We start from the raw sequence: 14,711 nt of genomic DNA, 5'->3' as shown, positions 1-14,711 counted from the left end.
AACTAGACATTGACCCCAAAGAACTCATCAATCCATCATCCAAGCCTCGATTAAGTGCTCTGTCTTAGGCACCAGGGATGTGAAGATCAAAATGAAGCAGTCCCTGCCCTCAGGTTGTTTACAGTCTATCTGAGGAAATGACATATACATAAATCCAAATTGAACTTGGGCAGGACAGCATGAGTGGCCAAGGGGAGAGGAAAGGATGGATGTAAAAGTTGGCATTTTAATGACCAACAAAATTCCACAGACTGGCCTACAATCTGGGCTATATAGACTTAGAAGAAAATCAGAAAAGCCAGGAAAATTTGCAAGGTGCAATTTTTTTAGGAATATTTTCTGAAAAATTAGCAAAAAAGAGAAAAAGTTCCTCCCATAGCTCTTCCCACTATTTTTCTGAGCCCTCACTTTCTCTGAGCCTTTAAATATACTAAACATAATTTCTGCCAAGGTGAGTTTTTAGAATATAGACTCTTAACACAACATTACAGCTTTAGCTCTCTATAAAAATTACTAAAAGACATCCGGAGAAAATTTCCATTTCCCCCCAAATTTCCATCACCCTACCAAGAAATCATTTTTCCAGGGAACTAAAACTCCTAGAAGATCTCCATCTCAGTGTTAGACAGATACAGAGGCTGGCTTGATTCCAAAAGCATTCTGTTCATGGCTGCTAGCAGGATGTTCTGCTGCCTCCAAGAGGCCAGTGATCCATTTTTAAGCCACTATGCTCTTGGAGAAATCAAATGTGTTTTTGCAGTACAAAACCTTTCCTAGGGTAAGGAGGAGACATCTTCCTTCAGTTCAGTCTCAGTCTTCTCTCACAAGGCTCAGAATCTCTGGAATGACCCCCTCCCCCCAAAGTATGGCACATTACACACCTGTATGTGTGCCCCTGTGAGGACCTACCCACATGTTGACACATGTGTAGGTGCGTGTAAAGCCTGTGGGAGAGTATTAAAGATGCTCATTTCCCTCAAAGGCCTTGGCAGTCCATCTGCTCCTGGGACAACAGCGATACAGATGGTGCCCATTTAGGCAGCTCCTGCTGCTGCAGCAGCAGCAGCCAGAGGCTCAGATTTCCAATTCCTCCCCCTCTGCTTCAGGGCTAAGGGTGTGTGTGAAGGGGGGCCATCGGGGAACATTAGGAAGTATAGAATGTCAGGGCTGGAAGGGATCTCCAAAGGCAGAATGTTAGGGCAGAGAACAGAGAATGTTTGTGCTGAATGGGACGGCTGAGCAAAGGATGTTAGAAGATAGCACAGAAAGTTTGTGCTGGAAGGGATCTTAGAACAGAGCGAAGCAGATTTATTCTTGGAGGGAGCTTTGGATACAGAGCACAGAACATCTGAATACAGAATGTTAGAACAGAGCGTAGAATGGTAATACCGAATGTAGAACACACGGAATACAGAATACTGTGGAACATAGAGTGTTCCCTGACAACGTTAGCCCAGGCAAGGGTGGCAAGGGGAGCACTGCATTAGTGGGTGGAAGACTACTTCCTTCTCCCACTCCAAGGGGACTGAGGCGAGCATCCTAGATCCTGTGACTGCACGAGGTTCCCAGCCCCACAATGCTAGGGGAACCAAAAGGTATAGGGAAAAACCAGACTGGTGCTTGAAAAAGAGCACTCAGGGTGTGTGTGTGTGTGTGTGTGTGTGTGTGTGTGTGTGTGTGTGTGTGTGGTTTCCTGCCCGTGATTTCAGGGATTTCCTCAGTGAGAAATTCTCTCTGTTACTACAGGCAGGCCACATATTGGCAATATTCAATCTCTGCAAATTTCCCAAGCCCCTGAGAAGTTATGCCAAGGCCCTACAGTATCAAAGGGAAGCCTTGAACATAGGTCTTTCTGACTCTGAAGTCAGCTTCCTATCTACTACAATTCGTTTCTTCTCATATAAACGCCAAGGGACCAGAAGCCGAGGAGATGGGAGCCATTCATTCCCAGCTACCTGATCAGAAGCCACCAGAAGTCCAGCATTCAAAGGAACCACTGCAAAAAGCTAAGAAAAACTGGATGCGCTCACAATCCTGTTACCAACACTAGCATATTCCTTTGCCTAGGCAACCTGATACTAAGGAAAAAAGCTCTGGAAGTGAGTGTAAAGAGACTTGGATTCTCACCCCAGCTGGGTCCCTAAAAATAAGGATGGGGACTAAACCTGGGGTTTCAGAGCTATCAGCTACTTCTAGTGAGGAAATTCCCTCTTGCCAAAGAAGCGAAGCACTTTCTCTTCAATTTATGGGGAAGGGAAATAAGTATTTATATAGAAGCCGACTTTGTGCTAGGCATAATGCTAAGCACTTAACAATCATCTCATTTGATGCTGAAAATAATCCTGGAATGTCCTGTTATGGGCGCTATTATAAACCTGTTTTATAATAGAAAAAATTGAGGTAAATAGGTTAAATGTCTTGCCCAGGGTCACATAGTAAGTGTCTGAAGTCAAATTTGAATTCAGGACTGATTCTAGGCCCAATTCTCTAATCACTGTACCAACTAGCTGCTCTATAAGACCTGTAGTTTTTCAGTAGCTTGCCCAGAGCCCCACAGTCAGTACATGTCAGAGATAGGAATTAAACTGAGATCTTCGTGACTTTTAGAGTCAACTCTCTACCGACTAGGCACACTGCCTCATGTTAATAGCTTATGTGTGTCTGGTACTTTCAGGTTTACAAAGCAGCTTTTATTTATTATCTCATTTGATCCTTATTATAATATAATAGGTTTCATTATTCCCATTTGACAGATAAAGAAACTGAGATTCAAAGAGCTGTGTAACCCTCAGCAAGTCATTAAGGCCTCTCTGGACCTTAATTTCACACCCTTCTCTCCCTAACCAACCTCAAAATGAAGGGAATAATCCAGATGACTTCTCCTTTCCCTTCCAGAATTAGAATCTATGATCCTATAACTCAGATGTGGGGAATATTTGACCTGTGGACCATATATGACCCACAAAATCATTTGCTACGGCCACCATAGGCAAAGATGAGCTGAAAGCTAGGTACAGCCACCTTGAGTTCTACAGGATGATCATCTTGTATGGTCTAGATATCGTAAATATCCAAATGGCCCTTGGCAGAAAAAAGGTTCCCCATCCCTGCTATAACTTGGGCCTACATAAAGCAAGGGGTCCAATCAAGTTGGAAATAAATGAAAGAATTAATGAATAAACAAACATATAAATAAACGAATGGATGACCAAGTTAAATATATAAAAATGAATGCATAAATGTATATAAATAAGTGAATGAATGAACAAATATATAAATGAATGAATTAAAAAATAGACATATATACACAGAAAGAATGTGCTCTTTCCAGTCTACCATTCACTGACCTTGAACAAATCATTTCATATTTACAGGCCTTAGTTTCCTTATCAGTCAAATTGGAGAGCAGTATACCACACAGGGCAGTAATGAGGATCCACTAGAATATATGAAAAAGGCCAAAAAATACTCTGAATGCTTCCGTGTGGCTAATGCTAGGGATTATTCTTGAATAAACACCAGGCTGAGCATTGGAGATAATGTTACTAACTTTTAGGAGACTTTACTTCCTAACCCTTTCTGGCCTAGAAGCGTTGGGCTGCAGGTTCCTGCCTCTGTCTCTGCTGTTGCACACAGGAGGTTTTTACCAGGGGATTTTCCTCCCTCCTTTTCTCAAGAGATGGGATTCTGAGAGCTTTGGGATTCTTCCTTCCACTTAGCCCTAAGCTGTTAGAAAATCAGAATCCCAGAATGTTGGAACTGGAAGGAATCATCATCATCATATAAGCCAAGTTATTTGTGTCCCAGGCCCTCTTGGCAATCTGGAAAAGACAATGGATCCCAGCCCTTCTGGAATAATGTCTACATCCCCAAATCAAAGGAAATGCTCAATATCAGCTGGAGGATCCACAAATCATGTGAACTCTATACATAGTCCTCCAAGTTAAGAACTGCTGATCTAGTACAATCATTTTATGAACAAGGAAACTGAGAGTCACAGAAATTGACTGACTTGCTCAAAATCATGCAGCTGTTTAATGTTTTGGCTTGAACACAAATCCAGGTATCTCATACAGGTATACCATGCTGCCTCATTCATGGTTCTTGCTTCTCCCCTGGAGTACCTTCCACCTAACTCTTCCTTTATTTTCACTCATCTTCATTCTTCCTGGAGACAAGTCCCTGCTGATCTTCCTGAGAAGCACCTTCCACAGAGAGGATTATCTAAGGAACACTCCCCAGACTCCAGATAAGGAAACTGAGGCCCAAAGGAGATCTTAGAAAGTCTTTCAAGACCTTAGAGACTGGATTTGAATCCTGGCTCTCTGACTCAGAAGTAGGGTCTCTTTCCACTACTTAGAAAGCTTCCCAAAATGGCATCTTTCTGTGTTTTAAAGGATACCACAGAAGTAGCATTATTGTAAAATGAAAAAAAAAGGTAGCTAGATTTGGAGTCATAGGCCCTAGATTCAAATCCTACCTGTAACTCACTATATGTTTGACCTTGGGCAAATGATTTATGTCTTGGGGACCCAGTTTTCTCATCAATAAAATGAGAGGTTCTGGGATAGCTGGGTGGCGCAGTGAGTAGAGCATCAGCTCTGAAATCAGGAGGACCTGAGTTCAAATCTGACCTCAGACACTTGACACTTCTTAGCTGGGTGACCCCGGGAAAGTCACTTAACCCCAATTGCCTCAGCAAAAAAATAAAAATAAAAAATAAAATAAAATGAGACGTTTCAATGAATTCTAGATGATCAATCTTCCAGCTTTTAAGCAACGAGCCTATGATGGTTGAATCCTTGGAGCTACAGCACAATGACACAGAGGGGACAGAGTTCTGGGTCTGCCTTTCCTAAGGTACCCTCCCTTACAGAATGCAGTTCTCTGACCACACAATCCCAAAAGCCAAGATGCTCAATGGGGCTTTAAACATAAGTCTCTGGCTCCCTCTAGTGTCGAAAGAGAGGACATGCAGCTATTCTCATTCCATTGCAAGTTTGGGGCTCAAATCTATCTGAGTTTCATATCTTTAGCCAAACCAAACTTATTCTCTCCACCATCGGGTCTCACTCTGACAGGATTTTGTTACTATGGGAACCTGCCTGAAGGGACTAGTTTCCGACACAGAAAAAACTCGACAATTATTGCCATGCAAAGCTCTGATTTTGTATCACACACATATACACACACTCAGCCATTGTAGATCATAAAATCTTATGTTGGTGCTGAAAGATAAGAACACTAATACATTGTTAAAAGAGCCATGATATATAAAGGAGTTTGGTCCAAGCATTCGGGAAACATCCAGACCCTTTGACATAAAGATTCCTTTGCTCATCATCTACCCCCAAGGAGTCAGGGACAACAATGAAAGTCCATATACACCAAAATATTCACAGAAGCCCTTTATGGCAGCAAAATACTAAAAATAGTCATTCTGCTATTAAAGGGGGAATGGCGAACCAAGCGTTATGTGAATTTAATGGTTACTTACTAAGTCCTTGTTGACTGAATAGCTTGTATGACTGAATTATAGTACAGTAAAAATGGTGAATATGAAGAATTCAGATAAGCATAGGAAAATTTGATGTCAATTGGTGAAGTAAGCAGAACAAGGAAAATAATATATACTGACAATGATGATATAAATAGAAACAACAAAAAACCCTTGAAACTGAAGTCTGTAGAATCATTACATCCACATTTGTCCTCAAAGAAGAAATAAGAAAAATGTATCTTCCTCTCTTTTTTGTAGAAGTAAGGAGCTATGGATATGGAAACCTGCATACACTATCAGTCTCAGATGATGTCCTGGTAAGTTTTGATAGATTACTTTTTTCAATTCCTCTTTAATTCACTTGCCTCAAAGGACTCCTCTCTGGGTAGGGCAGGCCGAATCTTCTATTTGGAAACGAAGATGATGTAAAAGGACAATATCTATCTATCTATCTATCTATTTAAGTCTCGTGTTGAGAATTATCTTCTCCAACATTTCTAAAAGATGACATCTATTCTGTCTGAACACCTCCAAAGCTCACTGCTTCTGGAAACATGTGTAGCTGTTTAAAAATGTCTTTTGTTAAGCCAAACTCTTCCTACTGCTTCCTGCCCCAGGCCCTGGTTCTTTTCCCTGAGAATGAGCCAAACAAACTTAATCCCCCTTCCATGTAACAGCCTTTTGGATGTCTGAAGCTAACTACTTCCAGTTCCCTCAACTATTCCTTCCATGCCATAGTTTCTAAGGTCAGATGGATAACCTTGAAAGCATGCTCAAATGTGGTATATTCTCTATGGGTAAATGTGGACATAACTGCTCCTTTGACCGCTCAGACCCCTCATCAGACTGACCACACACCTTTTTAAAACATCTTGCCTTCCCACAATCTCCACAACATTCACAATCAATTCTTCTCAGTCATGACATATGTATACAATAACCCAGAACATACATTCCACCACAATTGGTGCAGAGAATACCAGAAAAGATCCAAAAATGGTGTGAAGCAGGAGTGAATAAAGGTTTTATAGAATAAAAGATTCAGCAATGGCAGAGCTAGAAGACCAAATCATGTCTCACCCAGACTTAATATTCTCTCTCCCCATCTCCCCCCAGAAAAGGACTTTGCACAGAGCAAGTGGACTTAGTCATAGATTGCTGAATTGGGGACACCTTAGAAATCAGCTAGTGTAACCGTTCTCATTTTACAAATGAGGAAATTGAGACCCATAGTAAGGGAAGAAGCGGGCCAGGGAGATATGGCTCCTTAGTGTCAGCACCAGGGCTCAGTCTAGCTCTTCCTCAACAATGATGTCAAATTCAAATAGAAACTGATTCCTATGGGTTACGCATTGACTTAGAAAACCACAAATCACCATTATCTATGCTGTATTATGTTTTTAAAAACTTATGAAAGATTTCCCATTTATATTTTGATCTGGTTCCACTAACCTTGGAGTTCTGTGGGTCACTGTGGTGCCTGTGGCTCTGGGACTGGACACCACCACCATTTGTGCCACTGCAAATATTCTTAGTGTGTTCTGTCTGAATGTGGGTTTGCCTAATTTCATTGTTCTAACTACATTCTTAATTCATAAAGAAAGAGTTTGGAATATGTCCATCAAAATGGATCACATTCACATGCTCTCTGTAAGACCTCACTCAGAGGTTTTTCGCCTGTAAAATGAGATGACGTCCAAGGTCCCTTCCCTCTTTTTAGCTTTCTCTGTTAAGGATTGTGATCGTTGGGCACTTTTCCTTAGAGATAGTCTTCTGCATCTTTGCCATCTACAAAGTTCCCCTCATCCCCTTCAGATAGAGCTGCCAATTCTTTACCTTTCCTGTAGCTCCATGGGACACGTACTTAGCCCCCTCCCGGCGGGCGATTTCCACCTGTTTGCGAGCAATGCAAGGTCTGGCAAGGGAGGTGCCCAGGAGGTAACGATCTTCATAAAGGGCACTGGACTGGACAGCTGGCCAGATGAACTCCTCCACAAATTCCTTACTGACATCCTCGATGAAAACCTATGGGGAGAAAGGAGCAAAAAGCCCATTAGAGGAAATCCAGATGGAGCCTAAAAGTCTTGCCCTAGAAGATGGGCATATACATACAATCCAGAACAAAGGTCTAGAGGCTGGGAGAACAATCTCTGCCTCAAAGGCTAGAAAGTTTTGATTCCAGGGACTAGGACCATCCTATGAGATGTCACAGGGGCAAAAGAGTAAGGCTCTTCTTCTCCAAAGGAACCTATTTTGTTTATTTCTCACCCCAACTTTATCCCATGGGGAATAACTCCTTTCTGTAGTAACTTCATGTAGTAACTGATGTAACTCCATCCTAAGTAGGATGGAGGATGGGAATGAAGAACAAAAAAAGATCCCAAACTTGCAGGAAAGTTTAACCTCTCTGTTTCCCAGCTAAAAACATAAATATAAACTCCAGATCTCAAAATGTAGGAAAGGTTTCTAGGCCTTCTGCTTATTGCCAAGAAAGCAGCCTACATCTATGCTCAGCATTGGCTGGGACTTAGATCATAATCAGTAGCCAAAATCTGTGGCTTGTCTGCAGCCTCCTGTGCCCAATTCCTCGTCTTGCCCACCTTCTACCCTCATCCCTCCCTAATTTCCATTTTCTATTTGATCACTACCTTTTTGGCTCCAAGCTTCAATGCCTTCTTCCTGGCCTCGTCAAAGTCCTCCTTCTGTCCAATGTTGGCCTGCAAAGCAGAAGTGCAAAGAGATCACATCCATTCAGGGGCATTCCAAAGTGGGAAAGAAGGAATCCCACTTCAGAAAGAGCAAGTGCTTTCCCTAACCTTCCTAGCAAGGAAGGAAGAAGAATCCCCTACAATAAGATGGTGCCCATGATTTTCAAAGCCCTTATATATCTTTGCAAATACTTTCCCTCATTTTGGTCTTTACAATATCTGTAAGAGCTGAGCAGACATAATTCCAATACTCTAATTGTATTTGCCCAGCTCTCTACCAAGAGACAGAATTCCATGATGGGTGTGGGTACTAGATCCAGCATCAGGAAGACCTGAATTTGAATCACTTACTAGCCTCAAACAGACACTAGTGTGATCTAAACAAGTTTTACAACTTCTCTGGATCTCAGTTTCCTCATCTGTCAAATAAGAGGGTCAGATTTGCTGATCTCTAAGATCCTTCAAGCTTTAGGTATTTGATCTTATTGGCCAGATAAGTATGTATGTGGTCATTTGGGGAGGGGACAGAAGGAGGAGGGGGAGAAGAAGAGGCAGATAGACATACACACACACACACAGAGAGAGAGAGAGAGAGAGAGAGAGAGAGAGAGAGAGAGAGAGAGAGAGAGAGTCAGAAAGCCAGAGAGAAATCTGCTTCTTACAGGTGACACCTAAGCTAGGATTCTAAGGAGCAGAGCTGGAGAGAGAATGAGGTTACCTCCAGAGTCATTTAATTTCTCCTTCATCAAAAGAAGTCTTCAAGCAGAGATTGAATGACATCTTGGGAAGGGGAGAGGAGAGGGAGGAGGGAGAAAAATTTTGAACTCAAAATCTTACAAAAATGAATGTTGAAAACTATCTTTACATATAATTGGAAAAAATAAAATACTATTAAGTGAAAAAAAATAAAATGCCACATGATTTATCCATGAACAGATGTGATTTAGCACTGGTTTGCATGAAACACTGAAGAACTCTCCAAAGTTGCAAACCTAGATGAGTGGAACACTAGTGTTGCTTTTAATAGAAAGAAAGAAGATAAGGGGAAAAGTGACTTGGTTGGGGGAAGGGATGAAAAGAGAATGACATATTTCAGACATGTTAAATTTGGGATGTTTACAGGGCACCCAGTTGGGGATGAGTGCTGGTGATATGAGTAGGACTCAGGACTAGAGACCACATCTGGATTTCTGGGAGCCATCTGCTTGGAGCTGAAAGCTGATGAGATTGCTAAGAGAGAGGGAATAGAAAAAAGATGGCCTAGGACAGAGCCTTAAGGGACACCCACTCTCGTTGCCTCTATCACATTTACTTTCTATGGCATTTATTGTGTTTTCTAGAAAAATAGCTATTGTTATTTTGATTTAAGATTTTGCAAATATCCCATTTGGTCCTCACAACATCCCTGTGGGCTGAGTGGTACAATTATTCTCATTTTTCAGATGAGCTAAACTGAAATAGGCCAGTTAAATGTTAAACTCTTTGAAGGCAAGAACTAAGTCACTTTTCAACATTGTATCCTAAGCACTAAAAACAGCACCTTGAATGTAGTAGATATGAGATAAATACTTGATAAATTAAGTAGAATTGAATTTTGCATACAGTAGGTATTAAAATAACTGCTGAATGAATGAATGTAAACTCCTAAGTTCTTTCATTCATTCATTGTATTTGCATGGCCTTGTAGGGTGCCTGGTACATAGTAGGCACTTAAATGCTTTTTGATTGATTTTTAATTTTATCCATATTTCCCCCCCCCCCATCAAGAACCTAGGTTTAGCCTTCTGAACATAAGTGCTTAACAAATACTTCAATTACAAATGACTATAAGTTCCTTAAGAGCAGAGGCTATGTTTTATTTATCTCTACACATTTATTCCCATTGGGTTCAGCATATATTAGGTAATTTTAAAATTTCACTGAATAGTAAACATACTATGTTTAAGCTCTACTGGGATCTTGTGAAAGAGCAAAAATATAAAGAATGATTTTTATGTTGCAACTTCTAATAAATTGTAAGCTTCTATAGGGAAGGATCTTTTTTTTATCTTTAGATCTTTACATTTAATATATAGTGTATACTTAAATGTCTGCTGAATTGAACTGAATTCAATTTCATTGGACAGCCATAGAGATGAAATGATTTGCCCATGTAACCTATTGGTGTCAAAGGTGAAACAAAAACTTAGGTCTGGTTCCTGGTATTAAATAGCTAACTGATATCTAGGGAGACAATCATAATTAAGCCAGAACTACTAGTGCTTTGTCCCAGGGCACTGCACTTAGAAAAGGGCATTGATAGCAGTTAAAATTTTTCAGTCATGTAGAAATAGTTTAATACCTGAACAGAAAGAATAATTCATTAAAATAGAAAATGTCAGATTGCTTCTCATTATACTTCTCTCTCCTCCCAATAAAGCAGCCTCCCCAGCAACAATATTCAATGTCCAAGAGAGGAAAATGAGAGAAAATTAACTCATACTATCAGCACGTATAAGTTGAAGTTGATACAAACAAGGAAGGAGTGGGGAGAGCAGATGATATTTGGCTTTCCCTCTTATCTGAAATGAGTCTAACGAAGAAAGCATATACATATACATACAGAACTGAGTACAATGATACATTTCACTCAACAGAATAATAGGAGAGAAAAGGGAGAAAAGAGGAAGCAGAATGGAGAGAAGTTAGATTAAAGAAGGGAATAATCCTAAATGAAACTAATTCTAATTTAATGATGTACAAAAATATTTATAGCAGATCTTTCTAGAATAACAAAGAATTAAAAGCAGAGAGGGTTTCTATCAATGAGGGAATGGCTGAACAAATCATTTTAATATGTAAATATGATGGAATTTGTATTTGTAAGAACTGATGCAGAGTGAAGTGAGCAGAACCAGGAGAACAATTTATATAATCACAACAATACTGTAGAAACAAATAATTCTGAAAGACTTAGGTAGTCTGAGTAGTGTAACCATCAAGCACAATTCCAGAAGACTTATGATGAAACGTGCTACCCACCTCCAAGAAATGGAAGAATCAGAGAACAAAATGAGACTTTTTTTTTTTGATAAAGCCAATAGAGTATTTTATTTCTTTCTTTCCCATTTGGGTGAGGAAGGTGAAAGGTAGGAAGAGAAAGCTGATTTTCACTGTGTGTAAAAAAATGTCCCAAAGTCTCTTGCCTCCCACTCTGAGATGATATTCACCCACCTTATCCATACCCCTAAATAGGGATACCTTTGTAATGTTTGGCCCAAGAGTGATATATGGCACTCGCCTCACATGTAGGAACTTCTAATGGCTCTGCCCAGTAACCTTGATGTTCTTATATATGGGGAAATAAGCAAGGACATTTCAGTACTATTACACCTCAGTAATTCAAACTAATTTGGGAAAAACCTATCGGAAATAGAGCTTTTTGTAAAGGACAGCTATTTTGTTGGACTTAAATCACTGTAATCACTCTGGGTTAATAAAATATTGGGTCTTTAGGAACCTACTTTAATGATCAGAATGGCTTTGCTTGTAATTAACATGTAGATTATCTCTAAAGCACCATTTTCTCTCTAGGAGGCAAAAATTCCCAGATAATTGTATTTGCTCACTTCATTTGCTGAGCTAAACTATTTTCCATAGATAATGTAATGATAGACTTGTCAGGAAGCCTTGGCTTGCTGACCCTTACTTTCCCCATTCTAACCAAGGCTGTCCCTTCCCTTCATCCTAACCTCTTGCTGTTTGGATCCTTGGCCCAGTCTTACTGACTGGGATCCTCAGACTCATCTCCTGAATGTCTGTATCCCAACCTTCTAGACTGGGTTCTTATTTCCTGGTATACCTAGGAACCCACAGCACCTGCCTGCTCCTGCCTGCCCTGATTGCTCTTACTCCACTTTACTTCTGACCTATTTTATGTATGGAACTTGCCAACTCCCCCTCTTCTTAGGCTGAACCCTCAGTCCAAATCATAGGGTCATAGACTGTGAAGATCTGGAGGGGACCTTCTAGTAATAAACCTCAGAACTAACTTGACACCAGGAAGCACCTTAGGAAACATTTACTCCAGTTCCTTGTTTTATAAATGAGGAAACTAAGCTCAAGATGCAATGATCCACTCATGATCACATGGGGAATCAAGTAGCAAGACATGAATTTCAAACCAGGTTCTCTAATTCAAAATTCAGTGGTTTTTAATTTTATTTTAATTTTCCCTCTTAGGCCACTAGTTAGCTCAGGTCTGATGACTGCTGAGATCTAACTTGACAAATATTAGCTCAGTTCTGTCTGAGTCTAAGAAATTCCAAATATTGTTGCATCTCGATTCATGGGCTTTCATTGTTCTTGTTCAGTCATTTCAGTCAGATCTGACTCTCTGTAACCCCATTTTGAGGTTTTCTTGGCAAAGATATGGGGTGGTTTGCCATTTTTACAAAAAGGAAATTGAGGCAAATAGGTTTAACTGATTTGCCCAAGATTACATAGTTAGTAGGCATATGAGGCTGGATTTGAACTCATGAAGATGAGTCCTTCAGACTCAAAACCCTCCATTCACTGTGCTACTGTAATATAAGAGTCCTTTAAATGGGAGGCCACAGTACACCAGGAGATTTGAATGGCCCGGAAATAATCTCTGTGGGTATAGGACTGCCCCTTGGGTGGGATCCTGTCCATATTGAGATAGCTCTCTCTCTGATTGGCTGTGTGTGTGACCTCACAGACCCTCTTTAAGTCCACTGAGGGCAGCAAGTCACTCTCTTTATCCTGGGACAGCCGAGCCAAGTGGATGGATAGCCAAGAGAGGTAAAGAGATTGATAGTGAACAGGTGGATCTTTGGCCCAGGTGTTCACTAGGGAGTTAACAAGTCAGGGCATTATGTGAGTAGGTATAATAAAGGCTTTAAGTTTGCATGTGGCTGTTCTTGAGCACGCTATCGGTTATTAAATTTTGATTCAAGAAATCGTGGCCAGAGGCCTCTGAAGGCCTTAGAGGAGGCAAGTGGTAGAATTAGTTGACACTGCAAAGGTCAGTGGCCAGAGGTACTCTGAGAGCTTAGGAATCAGGAGAGACTGGTAATAGTAACTGCTATGAGAGCATGTTACACTGTAGCATTGTAGTTGGAATCCTGCTTTATCACATTGTAACAATACAAGAGTTCTAGCGGATAAGTTAAAAATCTCTCTCCACTGAAGCTCTTAGTTAATTGTAAAACAAATGGAGAATCTTGTCACTTCTGAATCAGTAGATATAAAGAGCCACTGGCAGAGAGAAAAGCTTTAAGGATGTGGTGTAGGACTGAATAGGGGTATGGGTCAAGGTGAGCAGATCTTACTGAGTCTTGGTTTTCCATTTACAAAATGAAGGTTTTGGACTAGATGGTTTCTTAGGTCCTTTCCAATTCTGACATTCTTTAAGATCCTTCTGAGCTCTAATATTCTACAAATTGAGGGTGTTTCCAGTACTGACATTTTATGTTTCATATTCTAAAGTTTTTTTAAACTCTGCTATTCTAAGATCTAAGATTCTTTGCAATGTAGTAGCTTTAGGCTATGCTTGATATTCTCTCTGAATCTCCAGCTACTGATAGCTGGAAAAGGAGACATTTTAAAAATGAAATTGAGGAAATGAAAAGACAGTAATTTGCCTAGAGTTTTTAGGCTAAAGGCAGCCTTTCCCCTCTCCTCCATCCTTCCATCCTTCCATCCTCCCCATTCACTTCCTCCTCCCAACCCATCCAAGCAGGATTTGCCCTGGCCAAGACAAGGTAAAACTTTGATACAGACACAAAGAGAGATAGACAAACTGATGCTGACAGGGAGACAGATGTCACAGGCAAATAAAATAGAAAGACTCACCAGGTAGGCAATAACATCATAGCCTTGTTCCTTCAGCCACACCAGGATACAGGATGTGTCCAGGCCTCCACTGTAGGCAAGAACTACAGTGCCTTTGCTTGACATTTTATCTACAGAAATCCAGGGAGAGTTAGTGACACTACAGAGATTGTAGCAGTAAGACAGGCCACCTTTGTTTTTGTATCCCTGCCCCAAGACCCGATACAGTGCTTGCTGATTGATTGCCCAACTCTTCCCATAAAACCAATAAGCATTCAGCCTCCTCAGACCAGTAAGGCCCTCCCAAGGCCCAGCAAGATGTGACCATGACCTGAAGACAGGCTACCTAGAGAAGCAGGGACTCTATCTTCCCACTCAGACCTCCCCACCTGCTGCTAACACCAACAAATGAGCTGTCCCGGCTGCAACTTTCCTCTTCACTCCAATCCCAATTCCTGCCCAGGGAGGCTGTGATTGGCTTTCCTCCTCAAGCTCTCTAGGGGATTTTATCTCACAGGCAGAGGCCCTGGGCAAGGAAAAGTTCATTGTCCAGGCAGAGGACAGAACATTCAAGTGTAATCAGTACCAGCTGAACAGTTTTTACTTCTCTAGTCTAGAAGCAGGTGATTGAGGAGGGGGATTATTGAAAGGGAGAAGAGAATGATGGG

General features: G+C 40.9%; 1 protein-coding gene and 1 long non-coding RNA gene across 2 annotated transcripts in view; one reads left to right on the top strand and one right to left on the bottom strand.

The window, feature by feature from the left end:
* ASS1 (argininosuccinate synthase 1) overlaps positions 1-14,174 on the bottom strand; it is a 72,589-nt gene extending 58,415 nt beyond the window's left edge. Inside the window, exons 1-3 of the mRNA XM_051980198.1 lie at positions 14,065-14,174; positions 8,149-8,217; positions 7,337-7,525 (exon numbers count right to left, since the gene is read on the bottom strand). Coding sequence (XP_051836158.1) covers positions 7,337-7,525; positions 8,149-8,217; positions 14,065-14,169 — 363 coding nt within the window. The 5' untranslated portion in view covers positions 14,170-14,174. The remainder of the gene's footprint in view (positions 1-7,336; positions 7,526-8,148; positions 8,218-14,064) is intronic.
* LOC127550904 (uncharacterized) lies at positions 1,526-7,328 on the top strand. The gene is made up of 3 exons (XR_007950959.1): positions 1,526-1,595; positions 1,747-2,099; positions 5,759-7,328. It is a non-coding gene; the product is annotated as an uncharacterized LOC127550904 (long non-coding RNA).
* Positions 14,175-14,711: the final 537 nt, after the last annotated feature.

The sequence above is a fragment of the Antechinus flavipes genome, chromosome 2 (genome assembly GCF_016432865.1).
Source record: "Antechinus flavipes isolate AdamAnt ecotype Samford, QLD, Australia chromosome 2, AdamAnt_v2, whole genome shotgun sequence".
In the NCBI taxonomy this organism is placed as follows: Eukaryota; Metazoa; Chordata; class Mammalia; order Dasyuromorphia; family Dasyuridae; genus Antechinus; species Antechinus flavipes.
The sequence above is the reverse complement of the archived record's forward strand: the minus strand, read 5'-3'. Positions and strand labels throughout refer to the sequence as shown.